At 39.7% G+C, this 15,695-nt stretch overlaps 1 protein-coding gene across 3 annotated transcripts in view; it reads right to left on the reverse strand.

Moving 5' to 3' along the window:
• LOC103824735 (guanine nucleotide-binding protein G(q) subunit alpha-like) overlaps nucleotides 1-14,776 on the reverse strand; it is a 112,745-nt gene extending 97,969 nt beyond the window's left edge. For 2 of the 3 annotated variants that reach the window (XM_050986431.1, XM_050986430.1), the window contains exons 1-2: nucleotides 14,314-14,776; nucleotides 12,389-12,573 (exon numbers count right to left, since the gene is read on the reverse strand). In XM_050986431.1, the coding sequence (XP_050842388.1) occupies nucleotides 12,389-12,535 (147 nt within the window). In that variant the 5' untranslated portion in view covers nucleotides 12,536-12,573; nucleotides 14,314-14,776. Of the gene's footprint in view, nucleotides 1-12,388; nucleotides 12,574-14,313 lie in introns of those variants that run through there. The other variant, XM_050986432.1, reaches the window with a different exon arrangement.
• Nucleotides 14,777-15,695: the final 919 nt, after the last annotated feature.

Genomic DNA, 15,695 nt, shown 5'->3' on the forward strand with positions numbered 1-15,695 from the left:
TGCAAAGGATCGAGAAGTCCATCTCTTTGCTGGAAAAATCCCTTTCCTCACTCTCAGAAGTTGTTCTCCAAAATAGTAGAGGACTGGACCTCTTGTTCATGCAGCAAGGAGGTCGGTGTGCTGCCTTGAAAGAGGAATGCTGCTTTTACGCAGACCACACCGGAGTCGTCAGAGACTCCATGGCCGAACTGAGAAACCGACTAAACCAGAGAAAAATGGACAGAGAAGCTCAACAGGGCTGGTTCGAGTCATGGTTCAACCGGTCTCCATGGCTCACCACCCTGATTTCTACCCTAATAGGCCCAATCACTATAATCTTACTAACCCTAATCTTCGGGCCTTGCGTACTAAACAAACTGGTGCTATTTGTTAAAAGGCGTTTGGAAACGGTTAACATTTTGTTCCTCGAGCACCGGCAACTACTTTAAGGCATGTTAAAGTTACTAACACACTTACGATTTTACACTAATTCTACTAACCCATGAAATTGTGTAACCTTTGCATTTTATAACTTTGTAAGACTTTTACTAATCATGGGGGGGACGGGGGGGAAATGTGGGAGAATTAGGGATATCAAGCGGAAGATCTCGGGCTGTACGCGTAGTTAGGAGCCCCATCCTCATCCTGTTGTCAGACCCTCCCCCCATACCCGGCCACCCCCAGCCAGACATGAGTAAGGGAAGTGACACAGGCTGTCCAAGCCATAAGTACCCCTGAGACCCTTCAATAAACGCCATTTTGCTATCCACCACGTTGGTGTCTGTAGCATGTGGACCGAGTGACCCTGTCAGGTTTGGGTTGCCGTGCCGGTACCTGGAACCAGGCCACCACGCCGAAGCTGCAACACTTGATAAAAAAAATTGGTTCATTTCTAATATTTAAAAAATCTCCACAACTAATTTGCTTAACATTTAGCCAATTTTCTAAGCCAAACCTGAACTGTATAATAAGAGGAAGCTTTCTTTCATTTCAGATGTGTGCTGGTTTTGCAGTAATTGATTTGTGGTGAGGAGGGAAAGAGCTGACTATGGAAGTAATTTTTGAGAAGAGCTACAAAGAGCTTCCTCTGTGTCTAGCAAAACAAATGGCTAGCTAGCTCTAAAAATTAACAACCTATTAAATCATTAAAAAAACTAGATCTGCCTCTATGAGATTCACATTTTAAAGACAGGCAAGCCTGGGAAAAGCTCTCTTTCTTCTGGCTTTTAGAGAGAGAAGTTCTCTCTCCCCTTCCCAGCGTGTTGGCTGGGTGGGGGGGAGGGGAGGCTGTGGGACCAGTTCAAAGCCAGGCTGGGCCCCATTTACTTCTGGGCAGGGGAGGGGAGGCCATCGGCCCTCGCATGCTGCAGCTGAGTCCTAGCCTAGCTACTGAAATCCTAGCCGCTCCCCCATCCTCCCAGTACCGCCTGCTGAAGAAACTTTTATCTTCATTGTAAACAGCTCCTGCCAAAAAGACATGACCACCCGCAGGCCTGGGTAAGATATTAACTCTTTCACTGCACAGATGAAACTTGCAAAACATTGATCCAATCTTGAGTGAAAGAAAAGAGCAAAGACTTGTAAAAGACAACATGGAACACTGAGGTCAGTAAAGAAGTCAAATTCCAGATTGGAGGAGAATGAGGAGATGCCTTAGTTTTGGGCTGAAATCCTCTTGTAAAGCTATGGAAAAGAATATAATTGATACATCAGACTCTTTTTCCCTATAACTCATTAAATGCATTGGGGGAATGTAGCATTCTGACCACAGCCATGAACAGAGGCACTAGTGTTGAAATAAACAGATGTTGCAGTAGCTGTGATCAAATTAGAAGATTGAACAGAGAGAAATGAGAGCGATGAGAAACCTTGCCTCAGGAATAGAAGAAGAAAACCTCTCTTTTCCAGAAATAGATGAAGAGAACTTTTGTTTTTATGCTAGAACAGCTCATCCTTAAAAATAGCACCCTAATAAGTTGACATGGCCCAGGAATGCAGCTGTGGGGAGGCTGTGAAAGACAGGAGGGACTTCACAAATGCAGATTTCTGGACAGCTGCTATTCCTGGAAATTGAAGCCACAAGAGAACTGTTTCTTGTGGAGAAGTCTCCATGGCATGACAAGAGAGACACCTCTTCCTAAGTGAACTGAAGAAAGACCATTCTAGAGGTGGTAAACTTACTGAAAATACCAGGTTTTGTCTCTGTAGGTTGTCAGTGAGAAAGGAAAAAGGAATTAGGGGGGAGGAAAAGTGTTTTAAAGGTTTATTCTGATTCTTATTATTCTTCTTTTAATTTTGTTCAGAAAGTTTTCATGTCGTGGTTTGAGAGGAAATGAAGCTTTTTTGGGATGGTGTGGTCACGCCAATCGGTGTTCAGATTTTAATATTGGCACCTGATTTGTCCACTGAAGGCATAGATACGCCTCTGAGAACACAGGGGGTTAAAAGCTGTGAATGTGAACTCCCAGGGGAAACTCTTTTTGGGTTCTGGTTTGGAAGAGAGCAGACCTTCCCCTGCCTGGCTCCGAGCTGGGCGGAGGGAGGGGAGCCATGCGGCCTGAGGGAGGTAGGCCAGGCCTGGGCCGAAGGGTGGAGGAGAGCATTGCGAGGCTTCAAGCAGCCATCCCCCATTTCCCCCCTGGAGAGAGGGAGAGAGTGAGCAGCCTGTAGCTGTGATAGCGCGGCCAGCGTGAAGGAGAAGGGGGGGGTGCCCAGCTGGGCAGCCAGGTGTGGGAGTTCATGAACCAAACCGGCAGAGCCTGGGACTTTTAACCCTTCTTGGGATGATGGAAACCCTGCAAATGCTGATTCCTCCTGAGGTTGATGAGATTGAGAAGAATCCTAGGTGGGAGGAGATGATGGAGTGGCCTTTGGCTAGACTTTTCTTGAATAGCCATGGCAGAACCCTTGAGTTCCTGTGACACAGAGACTGCATTCTAGGGGGAGGCAATGGCTCAGAGCCAGGAGAGTGCAGTGATGTGAAAGTGTGTGAACAGAGACAACGGGTGAGGAAGGTGGTAGTGGTGCCCTCCGTCTTTGAAGAAGAAGAAGAAGATAATCTCTGTTCAAGAGACCCCTCAGCCCCAGGGGGTGAAATTTGAGGGGGGACAGGTGTCCCAGAAGGAGAGGGACTGTGCTCTTTTCAAAACTAGACAAAGCATCCTTAAAGCTAAAAACCCTAGAAGCAGCTCTGGTCCATGTGCAGTAGTGAGAGCACTAGACATAGAAAGAAGAGGTCACGATGGCAAAATGTTCTCCGGGCGGTGCCACACGTGACATGGAAACACGAGAAGTTTTAGTTGTTTCCTGGGTGAAGTCTGTGGTGCAAGAGAGACTCCTCTCTTCTCGAGGAATTGAGAATTGATTATCTAAAAAGTAGTGATGGACTGAGAGCGAATTGATCTAAAGGGTGGTAACGGAATTAGAAATTTAGTGGGGAGAGGAGGAAGAAATTTAGAAAGTTTTCATCCTGTGTTCTATGTGTTTTTCCTTGCAGTTTTAAGTTAATAAAGTTTTTTTTTTCTTTCAATCTTAAGTTAGAACCTGTCTGTCTCTGATCACATCTCACAGTAGATACCAAGAAAAGAAGTATTCTCATGGAAGCACTGGCATTGTGCCAGGCTCAAACCATGATATACCCTTTAAAGTTTGAGCCTGCTTTGCTCTCCTGTTAATTCTTACCTCGCAACAGAAAATGAGTAAGTAATTCTAGTGGGTGCATTGGCATTTGTCCAGCGCTCAATCGACCACAATATTTGGTGCCGAAACCCAAGAAACAAAAATTTAGCAAACCAAAACCACTACAGGATGTTACAACTTTTACCACATAGGAAGTGCAAACTAAAAAAGAGACACCAGTAAAATCTTGAGAAAAAATGGCCCATTTTTGCTGACAGTTCCTTAATTCGTGGCAGTAAATCTTATTTCATGCAAATCTTGTGAGTTAGTAGAAATGAACAATGAAGACATGAGACTGAAAAGCTTTTAGTAATTTCACATAACATAAATGGAACATAACTGCATCAGTTAGTTTCCCAAAAAATGTTTACTGGGGGTAGAAAATATTTTCTAAAGTTTCAGAGAGTTTTAAGAAACTATTTCAATCTGAAATTATTTCAGAATTGAATGCTGGATTATGTAAACACAATTTGTACAAATAAATTAACTATATAGGAAGTTTAAAAATATTTTGCTCTAAGAAAAAATTATATATAATATAAATACCCATATAGCTATTAAACTACTGCTAATGAAGGAAAAAAATCAGAATCATTTCAAGACTGTGACATCTTACTCATTACCTTAAAATAAACTCCAGACCTCTATTACATAGAAAAGTTGCCCAGAGAGTATTTCATATTTTTATTGTCAGAATGCATGGTCATATGAATATTTCTTTTCAGACACTCAATAAGAAAAATAAATGTAACAAGTATATCTAAAGTAAAAGAGAAAGAATACTTATAAAAAAGAAACAACAATGACAAAAAAAAAAAAGCTAGAAACATCTTCTATAATTACCGTCCTTTAACATCTGCAGGAGCTATCACAAAATCTACAAGAATCTGTAAGCAAGCATTTTAACCACCCATTCTCTCTACTAGGAGTAAAATGGAATAGGAAAGATAAAACATGGACATCACACCCCACACATATGCTTTTGTATTTGACTTCTCATTTCCCATTAGCAAAGAGTAGTTAATCACTTAAAACATTATGTTCTAAAAAAGATAAAGTGTTTCTCTTAAAATAAAATATAAAAGAAGGAATGAAGAAATTTTATTGCACTGAAATATGAGTAGCTAACATTGAGTTTTCAAATTTATGCCTACAGTATTCTATATCTGGTATATATATTAAATAATCTAGGTCCTAATAATTTCAAAATTAAATGTTAGCACATGCATGAACTTCAGTGTGATTAATTAATCTAATTTTGTGGGCTTGCAGCTGTTTTAAAATGCAAACAAAAAATATTTTTAGTTCTTTGAGTGACTGCTAACCTATCTTACCTCTGATAGACAATCATTTTTTCTACACTTGGAAAAAAATATAATCTAAAAGTCACTTCTGTTGGGCTAAAATATGAAAAAGTAAAGAAGAATATAGGAGATGGAAACAAATAATTTATAAAATCATTGGAGCAATGTTGGAACCCAGGGCACAGGGAATATTTCTCTGCCTGTCCTGAGGGGTCCTGACCCCTAGAGAAGCACTGCCTTTAACCTTCCCCCATAGAGAAGACTTCCAAGACTTTGCGATGGATTGGAGTCTACAAGTGTGTGAAATAGGTAATAGAGAATAGTGTAGTTTGTCACAGGGTGAGAAATTTAGAGTTTTGAGATTTTAGTATAGAGGTAGATAGGAGGCATGATGGAGGATCTTGGGCGTTGTCTCAAGCTTCTTCTTCTTCATCTACTCCATTTTCTGCAGTGTTGGTGGCACAGGGTGATCAGCCACAGGAAGTCCCAGTGCAGAGGTTACGTGGACAGACAAAGGATTAGTTATTGGTAGAAAGGTAGAAATATAGTACGTTTTAAGAGTTAATTGGATAAAACATCTTTAAAAGACCTTGAAACTGTACATCTTGTGACTATTTTTGCTGTACTTTCTTGCGCGCTAAGTCTAGCAGACGGCATGCCAAGTTTCTGATAAGATAACAATGCACAGCAACTTGAAGACCGAAAAAAGTCCCATGTGTCTCTTAGTCCTGGCACAGAACTGTTAAAAGGAGGTTTTCCCCCATCAGGGGAGCCTCTGGGGCCCAACGAGAGGGGCTTCCCTCACAGAGCAATACAGGCAAATGCAAGAAAATTCAGCTCTAACCAAAAGGTAAACAAAAAAGGAAGTAAGCAATGGCTTTTAAAAAAATTTGCTTTAAATGTAATGAAAAATGAAAACAATAGAGAGTAGGACAATATGGTCACAGATAAACAGAAAAAACTTTATAAGGTCAAATGTAAAATTAAACAGGAGAGAGACCAGCTGGGTAAGAGAGAAATGAATGACAGAGGAAGACAGATAAAAAGAAAAGCAGTTAGGGGTAGATTGAGTTCTGTTTTGGATTGTGGAACTTTATTCTTTATGAAGCACTGAAGAAAAAATGTTCATGGCTTTTTTGAAGCCCCTTTAAAGCAAATCCTCATAGGAGGAAATGTAAAGCTATTGGGGAACCAGCTTTTACCTCATATCAAACAAGGCTAATGAACAATAAAAAGTAATCTTTAATTTCTTTATCTGCATAGATGTTAATTGATTACAATACTTGAAATCTTACTGCACTCTTTTCCATATCAGCTTGCTCTTAGGTAATCTATTTCTTGTGGAAAAAAATTGCATCAGTAGCTTCATAGTATTAGAAGCATTTAACTGACTGCAAGACTTTTATTTACTGGGTAATTTTTCTTCAGTTTTGTGTGTCTGGAGGAAGACATCTGAGGGTACTAGGAGCACTAACTAACATGACTAGTATAAATCCCTTTTTCCTGCAACCTGCTTTTAAGCTCTCTGCTTCACCTTTGAGACACTGAAGAATACTTTTTACAAAGATGGCAGAGTTCAGTTTTTTATTATGTGTATTCCAGACCAATAAGCTATTCTTTAGAAGCATTTCATTTCAACATCCCAAAAATATAATTATTATTTTTAGAAGGCCATAAATCCTGCAGATTCTGCATCATCTGAGAGTCAATGCATCTCACACACAGCTTGCATGCTGATGCTTGGGATTCAATCCTTCATACTCTTTGAATACCAGGTAAGGTATATGAGGGAGGTAGTTTTCTCCAACATATGTTGTTCACATAGCCCTAATGTTTAGACTTTATACCTACTTTAACCAGGGAGAAAAAAAATGTCATGTGAAATTGCTACTTTGTTGTTCAACATGAAATTTCACTGAAAAGATCCAAAACTTTTACTACTCCACTACTTGAGATGAGAATTTATGTAATTTGACTCCATACCTGACCCTGATATCTTACTTTTCTGTGTTTGTGTCCTAGGGTGACTTTATGGTGCTGAATTGTATCCCCATTCATCTGTTTAGTCCAGAAATAAGTTTTGCACCTTCAAGACTGGTTCCAGAGAGTGAAGGGGAGAGACAAGAAGCGCCCAGTTTGTTTTCAGACACTGCACTCACTCCTCCACATTCCTGCTCCTGGACTGTGTTGTCTGCAGACAGACGGACAGACAGCGGGACAGAGCTCTCCTTTACTTTTAGTTAGTTTTTAGCTATCTGAGGCAGAGAAGTTCCCTGAACTGTGGTTTTTCTTTTTCTTGGAACTGTTTAAACCTGCAATGGACTGAACATCCAGCAGAGCACCAGCAGCTTGTGAGACAGAGTAGAAATTTTCCAGGTCATAAGGTAAAAATCCATTTCAACTTAGGTTAAATGTACATCTTTTAGTTAAGCCTTGAAATCTTATCTGTTTAGTCTGACTGCCTGTTCTTGCAAAAGCCTAAGCTCAGAGAAACTGCTTCAGTGAAAGACAGAGATAAAGGGGGGCGACAGGCCAGCTTGGCCTAAGAATTCTTTCTGATAACAAAAGAACTAGAGCTAAATGTCACACAGTCTGTAAAATGAATATGTATGAACCTACTGTGAAACTGTATGCATATGTATTTAGAAAGAGAGATAAAAAGAGACCTGGAGATCCCAGAAGTATGCATGCCTTTTAAGGGGAGTAATCCCTGCGTGACATACCGGCTTTACAACTTTTACAAAGTTGTAGAGTTTCTGATTTTCTCCACAAAACACTTGCACCTGTGGCCCACCAGGCTGGGCCTGGGCCTCAGCATTTCCAGCACCAGAGGGACTGATAACAGATTGGATGAGCTGATCTGCAGCCCACGACAAGGACTTTCTGAGTTTGTCATCTCTTCAGATTGGCAAGATGTTTTATTGTTTAATATTGTTCAATTTTTGTGCTGATGAATGCTTTGCCCGTTAAATAAACAGGTTTTTCCACTTTTCTCCAAGGAAATATTTTCCCGAAACAGTTGGGGGAGGGGCCGATTGGAGGGGCCAATTGAATCTGCTTTCTAGAGGAACCCCATTGGAGGTTTTCTCTCAAATTTACCCTAAACCAGGACAGTTTGTTACAGTAGATTACTTCTATGGGGGTGGGGGTGTGGAGCTATTAACAAAGTAAACTTGGCCTTGAAGACAATTTCAGTAAGATTTTGGACTTTAAAACCATTTTCCCATATCTGCTTTTTTTAATTTTAAACATTTCCTATAGGAAAATAGGCTTAAATAAAGAAACAACTTCACCCATAGAAACAACTTACAGAAAAATTCTTGGTCTACTTTAAGGCATAAGTTTATGTTTTCAGTGCCTACAGTTTCTTGTAACTTGCTCTATCTTACATTAGGTATCTTGTTATAAACAGTTAAGAAGTCTCATGGGAAATTATGTCTATGGATTCAAATAAGATTTTCTGCCTGATAACCACTGCTGAGTGACATTTTCCTGACAGTCTGTAAGAAGAGGCAACTGTCTTCTGGAAATTACACTGAAAGAGAACAATTATGGGTAAAAGTGCTAGTAGTTCTTTAGCACAGTAGTAAATTTATTTAGTAAAAGTTCTGTAACAACAGGAGAGGAAAAATAAAAAGCCTTTCTTCAGCAATATTAGACATGAAAAAAGATAGAAAAGGAGAAACGGGGCACTACATTACCTGGAGCAATGACTTCTAAGCCACTATGGACAACACTGGGAATGTCAGAAGATAAAAAATTTAATGTTTTAATTCAAAATTTGAAAGGATTGACAGGAACATAAATACACAGGTCAGATTTCTAAAAAGACAATTTTAAAAATTATTTTTAAATATATATAAGATTTTTTAAAATTCAATTTGAGTTTCAGTGGCTGCACGAGTTACTATTGTACATTCACAAAAACTTTGCAGACAGGCAATTTTGAGAATTGCTCAAGTCCATTTCTGTAAAAAAACAGGACAAAAAAACTCCACCTAAGGCTTTTCTGAATTTTATAAACTGCTTCTCTAAAATTCAAGATGCATATAAAAACTTCTAAATTTCTGGTTAAAAAAGAAATGGAAACACAGTAACAGTTTACTCAAGTGGAAACTAAAAACCTAGTACATAAGCCACCATTTCCTATGTCAGATCCCTAAGAGATAACCCTCACCTATTATCTTAAAGCTCAGTAGTGCTTATATTCTGAAACTGACAAGACAAAAGAGGGTGATGAAGTATGATACAATGCCTTACCATCAGTTTTGAGACATTACAATGTAAGCAGTAATTTTTACATTTCTCAATTGACTTTCATTATTCTGATAATAGATATTTCAAAGATCCTAGATTATTATAATATAGGACAATGAATTTCGACCCTGCCTCTTTAATTATATCACTTACTATGAAGCCAACACAACACTGGAAGAACTAACTTCCTTAACTTACAACATGCTTCCTCCTACACTGATATTAAAATAATCCAGCCTAAATGTCATTTTTTTATACTGTACAAAGATCACAAATATCTACCTAACTGGACTTTTTGAATTTGATAAGTGTCACTTCAGTCTCTTTTCTTTAGGCTCAGCAATACAAACATCAGCTTGATCTGTAGTTTTCTAAGCTACTGCACAAGACAAGTACTGTACTAAAAATATGCAGTTACTCGAACTGTGAGATATTTTCCAGAGACCAATTTTTTTAACGAGATTCAAATTAATAGGAAATGCCTTTCCTGTGTTTTTAAGGTTGCGAGGCTAATGAATTTACCTTCTGTCCTGGTTTGAGAGGAAGTAAGTTTTTTAGGAAGCTGTGGTCAATCCAATAGATGGTCAGATTTGAATATTGGCACCTGGTGTGGCCACTGAGGACATGGATGCGCCTCTGAGCACACAGGGGGTTTAAAAGCTGAGGACTCCCAGGGGGAAGCTCTCTTGGGTTCTGTCCCTGAAAGAGGTCAGACCTCCCCTGCCCAGCTGCAGGCTGGACAGAGGAGGGGAAGCCATGCGGCCGGGTAAGGTAAGCCAGGCCTTGGACAGAGAAGGGAGGTGAAGGCCCCTGCAAGATGAAAGGGTGGAGGAACCCTGAGAGACATCGGGCAGCCCCCCACCCACCCCCGAGGGAGAGAGAGAGAGGGAGCCTGTGCTGTGCTGGTGCCACCTTGAAAATTGATAGCACGGCCTGGCCGAGAAAGAGAAAGGGGGGTGTGCAGCGAGAAGGTGCCCAGCAGGGCAGTGTGGGAGTTCTGGACTGGCAGAGCCTAAGATTTTAACTCTTTTCTTGGATGATGGAAACCTTACAAATGCTGATCCTCCTGTTGCTGAATGAGGAGAGAGAGATGGAATAGCCGGAGATGGGCAAGTGTGATGAAAGTCCGTGCAAGTGAAAGATGTCTAAGAGAAGTTGAGAAGAATTCTAGGTGGGAGGAGATGATGGTGTGGCCTTTGGCTGGGGTTTCTTGTATAGCCATGGACAGAACCTTTTTTTTTCCTGTGACACAGAGACTGCCTTTAGGGGGAGGCAGTGGCTCGGAGCCAAGAAAGTGCAGTGATGTGATGTGAAGGAGTGCGTGAACAGAGACAACAGGTGAGGAGGGTGGTGGTGGTGCCCTCAATATTCAGTGAAGGAGAAGATCACTGTTCTCAAGACCCCTCGGCCCCAGGGGGTGAAATTTGGGGGGGACAGGCATCCCAAAGGTGAGAGACTGTGCTCTTTTCGGAACTGGGCGAAGCACCTTTAAAAGGAAAACCCTAGAAACAGCTCTGGTCCAAGTGCAGTGGTGAGAGCACTGGGCATGGAAGGAAGATGTCACAATGGCAAATGTTCTCTGGGCAGTGCCACATGTGACATGGAAATAAAAGAGGTCTCAACTGTGTTTCCAGGGGAAGCCTATGGTACAAGAGGGACTCCTCTCTTCTTGAGGAACTGAGAATTGATTATCTGAAGGGTGGTGATGGACTGAGAGTTAGTGATTGGAGGGGTGGTAACTGAATTGAGAATCCAAGGTTTTGTTCTACTGTGATGTATTGGGAATTTGATGGGGGAAGGAGGAATGTTTTTGGAAGGTTTTCATTCTGAGTTCTGTGTGTGTTTCTTTTTAAATATAGTTGTAAGTTAATAAAGTTTTTTTCCCCCTTTATTCCTAAGCTGGAGCCTGCTTTGCTCTATTCCTGGTCACATCTCACAGTAGACACCAGAGAGAATGTATTTTCATGAGGGCACTGGCATTGCGCCAGGGTCAAACCATGGCACCTTCTTAATGGAGGAAAAAAAGGAGGGAGGTGGAGAAATAAGTTTGCATTTTTAATTTCTTTGAATTAAAAAATCCCCAAGTTTTTAAAGGAATTGCATCTAGAACCTGGCAACTTTGGCAAGTTGTACTTTAATCCACACCTAGAACTGATGGAAATGCTTGTGAAGGAGGTGAGTGCAAAGATAGACTCACTTTAAGTCAAGGTATTTTTATATAGAGAAATGAACAGCTCTAATTAGAAAGGTCTGGCCGCACATATACAGCTACGACACATCTAATTCACTACAACTATACAAAAACAGCCTATATAAATTGAACACTCAGTCTGAACAATACAAAACACTTTGCAGTATAATACAAGAAAACAATTTACTGATTTATGATTAGAACTTCCATATACTATAGCAAAATGGCTGTCAGTACCAATTCTGAAAAAAAAAAAGTGCGCTTCTCAATCAATGAAGTCTTCAAGTCAGCTTGTTAGAAAATTCAATGCTTAATGTACAGCAAAAACATGGACGTGAAATACACATGCAAATTTCCATTTTAATACTAGTTATACCAGTTACACACTTGATTTTAAATGGAAAATTTCTGAATGGAACAAAAATTAAAAGAAGTCAGGTTAATCAAAGATAAACCTTATAAAATGCTTTAAATGTATTTTCTTTCAAAGTTTCAATGATGTCATCACTTTCAAAAAAATTTGCTTATTCTAAGGCCTTTTATCAAAAGTTTTATTTCATAATATACTCACATACAAGCAGATATTCCCGCTTATTTTTCTAATATTTTTCCCCCACATAATATTATTGGAAAACCTTAAGTAGTACTGGTACAAACCAGAAAAATTACTTAACTGTGCTCTGGCCAGAACATGAGCTGGGAGGAAGTGAAAAAAGATAATTAAAGTCACAGGCAAATAGCAGCCTGCCTTCTACCATCTTGCTATGACAAAGCCCCCAAACATCTTGATAAGAACAGCACCTCTGTTGTCAGAGCAGTGCAAAGGGCAGAGAACTAGAGGCAGGACTAGAAGAAGCCCTTTTCTTCTAAACTTAAGGTAGAATATAATTTGTGATTTATCATTTTTAGAAACCTTCAGTACATTTCCTAAAGATAAAAGAGGAAAAATTTCAGCTATGGAAATAAACAAAAATCTCACCTTATTATGGTCGTACTTATATGGGATTTTGAGGGTATCCATGGCTCTGATCATAGCCTGCATTGCTGTAAATATATTCTGGTACACCAATTTCGTAAAGCCCCTTTTGTCTTCATCAGAGTAACCTGATCCATGGATAATTCTCATCTGTTTGATGAACGTGCTTTTGCCACTCTCTCCTGTGCCTGCAAGGCAAAGAAGAATATACTTCAGCCAATGGACACAAACATGACTTTTCTGCACAAAGTGGACAGCTTTTTAAGTTCAGGGCAAAACACTGTCAAGTGGTTATGGTGCTTGCAAGGTGCTTGCTTCAATAGCAAGACAGCAGTAACACAGTAACAACTGAAGCAACATTTAATTAAATTTCTTTTTAAGACAAAATACAAGCAGAAAAAAAAAAAAAAGCAATGAGTTAATAACTAAAACAAAACTTCTCCAAAAAATCTAGAATACACCACTGGGTTTTTAAAATTATAAGCATAAAATTCCAATCCCAAAGAAATAGTTCTCACCTATAGGGAATTACTATTAGATGTTCTATCACAAAAAAAATCATAGAGTAAGAACAAAAATTAGCTTGCGTGGCCAACTTTCAGAACATTATGGCAAGCAGCAATATACAATCAATACATAATTGTTAGAAAGCCAAATAATATAACAATTATAGTTGTGCAAACTTCAACCTCAGAAATATATAAAATCAGCTTTAAGTAAAATTTGGCTTGTATTTGTTAATGGACAGTCATTACTTCCTTTAAATTTCTTTGTGTTTTTGTACTTTACACAAAGCATCAATAACTAATAAATTATTATTCTGCATGTTTACCAATTTAAAGTTAAGATTTGCTTGTTTGGAATTTTGCACAAAATATATCACACAGCATTTTTTCCTTTGGCAAAATTCAGTCTCTCTGTGATTAGCTGAGCTTATCTAAGCAATCAAATCATATGAATACTTTATAAGAAGGAACTGAAATTTAAAACAGTTGCACAGCCATATGAATTCTGTATGTACACCTAGCTATTTAGCTCCCTAAGAAATGCAATGCATTCAAATACATGCAGTACTTAGCCTTTCAGCCTAGATTCTATTTTGATCATATTTATAAAGCTTTTAGGCCTCATTTATGATATAATACTTGACTACCAGGACAAAGAAAGTCTTATGCTTTACATTATGTTTTAGGTGTCTCAGAGTAGCGTATTTCACAAGCAGTGCAATGTTGCAGTACAAGCTGATTCGTACTGAACATGAATCCAGTTATAAATAAGAAATCCAGCCCAGTTCCATAAACCAGCCTCTGGGCTGACTGACAGAAGTTTCAACCAATAACAACTCTCCTAAAGTACAAGCATTTGACTGGTTCAAAGTCTAGGAGGCGTGGAGATTAGACCAATGACTGTTTAGAGCCAGGAGTTTTTGAATTGCCTATAAAAGCAAGCCCCGAACAATAAAACACACTGTTTGGCTGATGAGCAATGAAGGTCTGTCGTGTGTTACGTCTCAGACACATGAACATCCCGTGACAGTGCAATGCACGGTTAAAGCATGATTCTGTGCTTGCAACTCTTAAGTGTTTCAGGAAGTACTCCTCAAAATCTAACCTCAAAGTTTCTATAATATTTTGTCTTTACTGTGTGTGACTGTTCATTAAACTCCCACTTAAATTTTTGGCTATCACAGCTCATGCTAAGGAATAATGTATGCTAGGAGCAGAGCCATTAAGTCAATGCCAAGCACTAGAGTCAGCAGGACAGGTGGTCAAAAATAGCTAAAGGGCCATTATACAACCATTATCACTTACAAATTGTTGTTTCCAGGAGCTGTTATCTTTTGTTTGACAGTCTGGTCAGAATCTGTTAAATTATGGAAATGGTATAGACCAAATCTCCAAGATGGAGAGTATAGAACACCAGCTTACCTAAAAAGCTTTTGAAGTATATCCAACAGCAGTTGGACTGCTGAGGCTTTCATGCTTCCTGGTGTGATACAGGAGATGCCTGCACCATGATGGAAGAGGAAGGATGAGCACTCTCACTGTCGGCTAGGCAACTAATTCTTTTCTTTTCCTTAGAGGTGTGTTACCAGATAATAAATGGCCTTCACCTGGTGAACGAACACAATGCTTATTCTCTGAAACTACTGGCCTACAGAAACTGCTTAATGCCCATTGTGTAAGAAGGAGAACTGGAAGTTCGCCAGCCTCAGTGTCCTGCCAACTCAGCCAGGTCACCTGGAACACTGGGGTCTAGGAACACCAGGGACCACCAGAGAGACCCCCAGGAAAGAAGAATGCACGAGTAAAGGGGACGGAAAATATGTTAATGATTTGAGGGAAATCATTATTACATATTTGTTTAGTGTGGGACAATCAATGAATATGTATGCAAAATACAGTATCTAAACAGAAACTTTCCTGTACCCGGCATGCACAGCTTTGGGAGGAGCTATCCCCCCGAGCATCCGGTCAAATAAAGAATGCCTGCTTCTTAATGCTACATTGGTGTTAAGGGGTTTCTTATTTTACTGAATTTTTGGTAACGGTTTTGGTGACCCAGATGGGACAGACTCCTGATTTTCAATGGATCCAAGGGATCACAGGACTTCCAGCCAGCACTGCGGGATTCTCAGGGAGAACCTTTGGTCCAAAGGAAATGGTAGCAAGACCCCTGGTAAGATAAAGGCATTCTTTACTTTACTCTAAAGATGTTAACTGTTAACCCACCTATAAGGCACAGCAAAAGCTGCACAGGGTTTGGTTTAAAGGTACCTAAGGTGAGAAAAGGAAAGGGTTAGAGTCCCTTCAAAAGGGAAGGGTTAGACTCCCTTCTAAGGAGCTCCTAAACAGTAATTTGTTATAATGGGAAACAAAACCTCAAAAGGGGCATCACAGGTGTCACTGCTGGGATGTAGCTTGAAACACTGGAAACAATTTTGAGGTATTCCCCTCATGCATGAAAAACTTACAATTCTGTAATCAGTGGTAGCCACTTTACATGCTGGAAGATCAAAAGAAGTGGCCTAAGGATGGAACCTTACAGTATAACACCCTGTTGCAATTAATGTTGTTTTGTAGAAGGGAAAAAAAGTGGAATGAAGTTCCTTATGTTGACTTGTTTTTCACCCTAAGAAATCATCCAGAGTGGCAAAAGAAATGTGGGAGGACCTCGCAAGATTCATTAATTTTTGCACTTGAAAAGGAAAAGAAAGGCAAAGGGTTGAAAAGGTGGTGTTCTGTGTGCAGCCTAGGGCAGAGGTGCTTAAAGTGTGAAAGAGAGGACAAGGATGATTTAGACATGATGG

Source organism: Serinus canaria, chromosome W (assembly GCF_022539315.1).
Source record: "Serinus canaria isolate serCan28SL12 chromosome W, serCan2020, whole genome shotgun sequence".
NCBI classification, from domain to species: Eukaryota; Metazoa; Chordata; class Aves; order Passeriformes; family Fringillidae; genus Serinus; species Serinus canaria.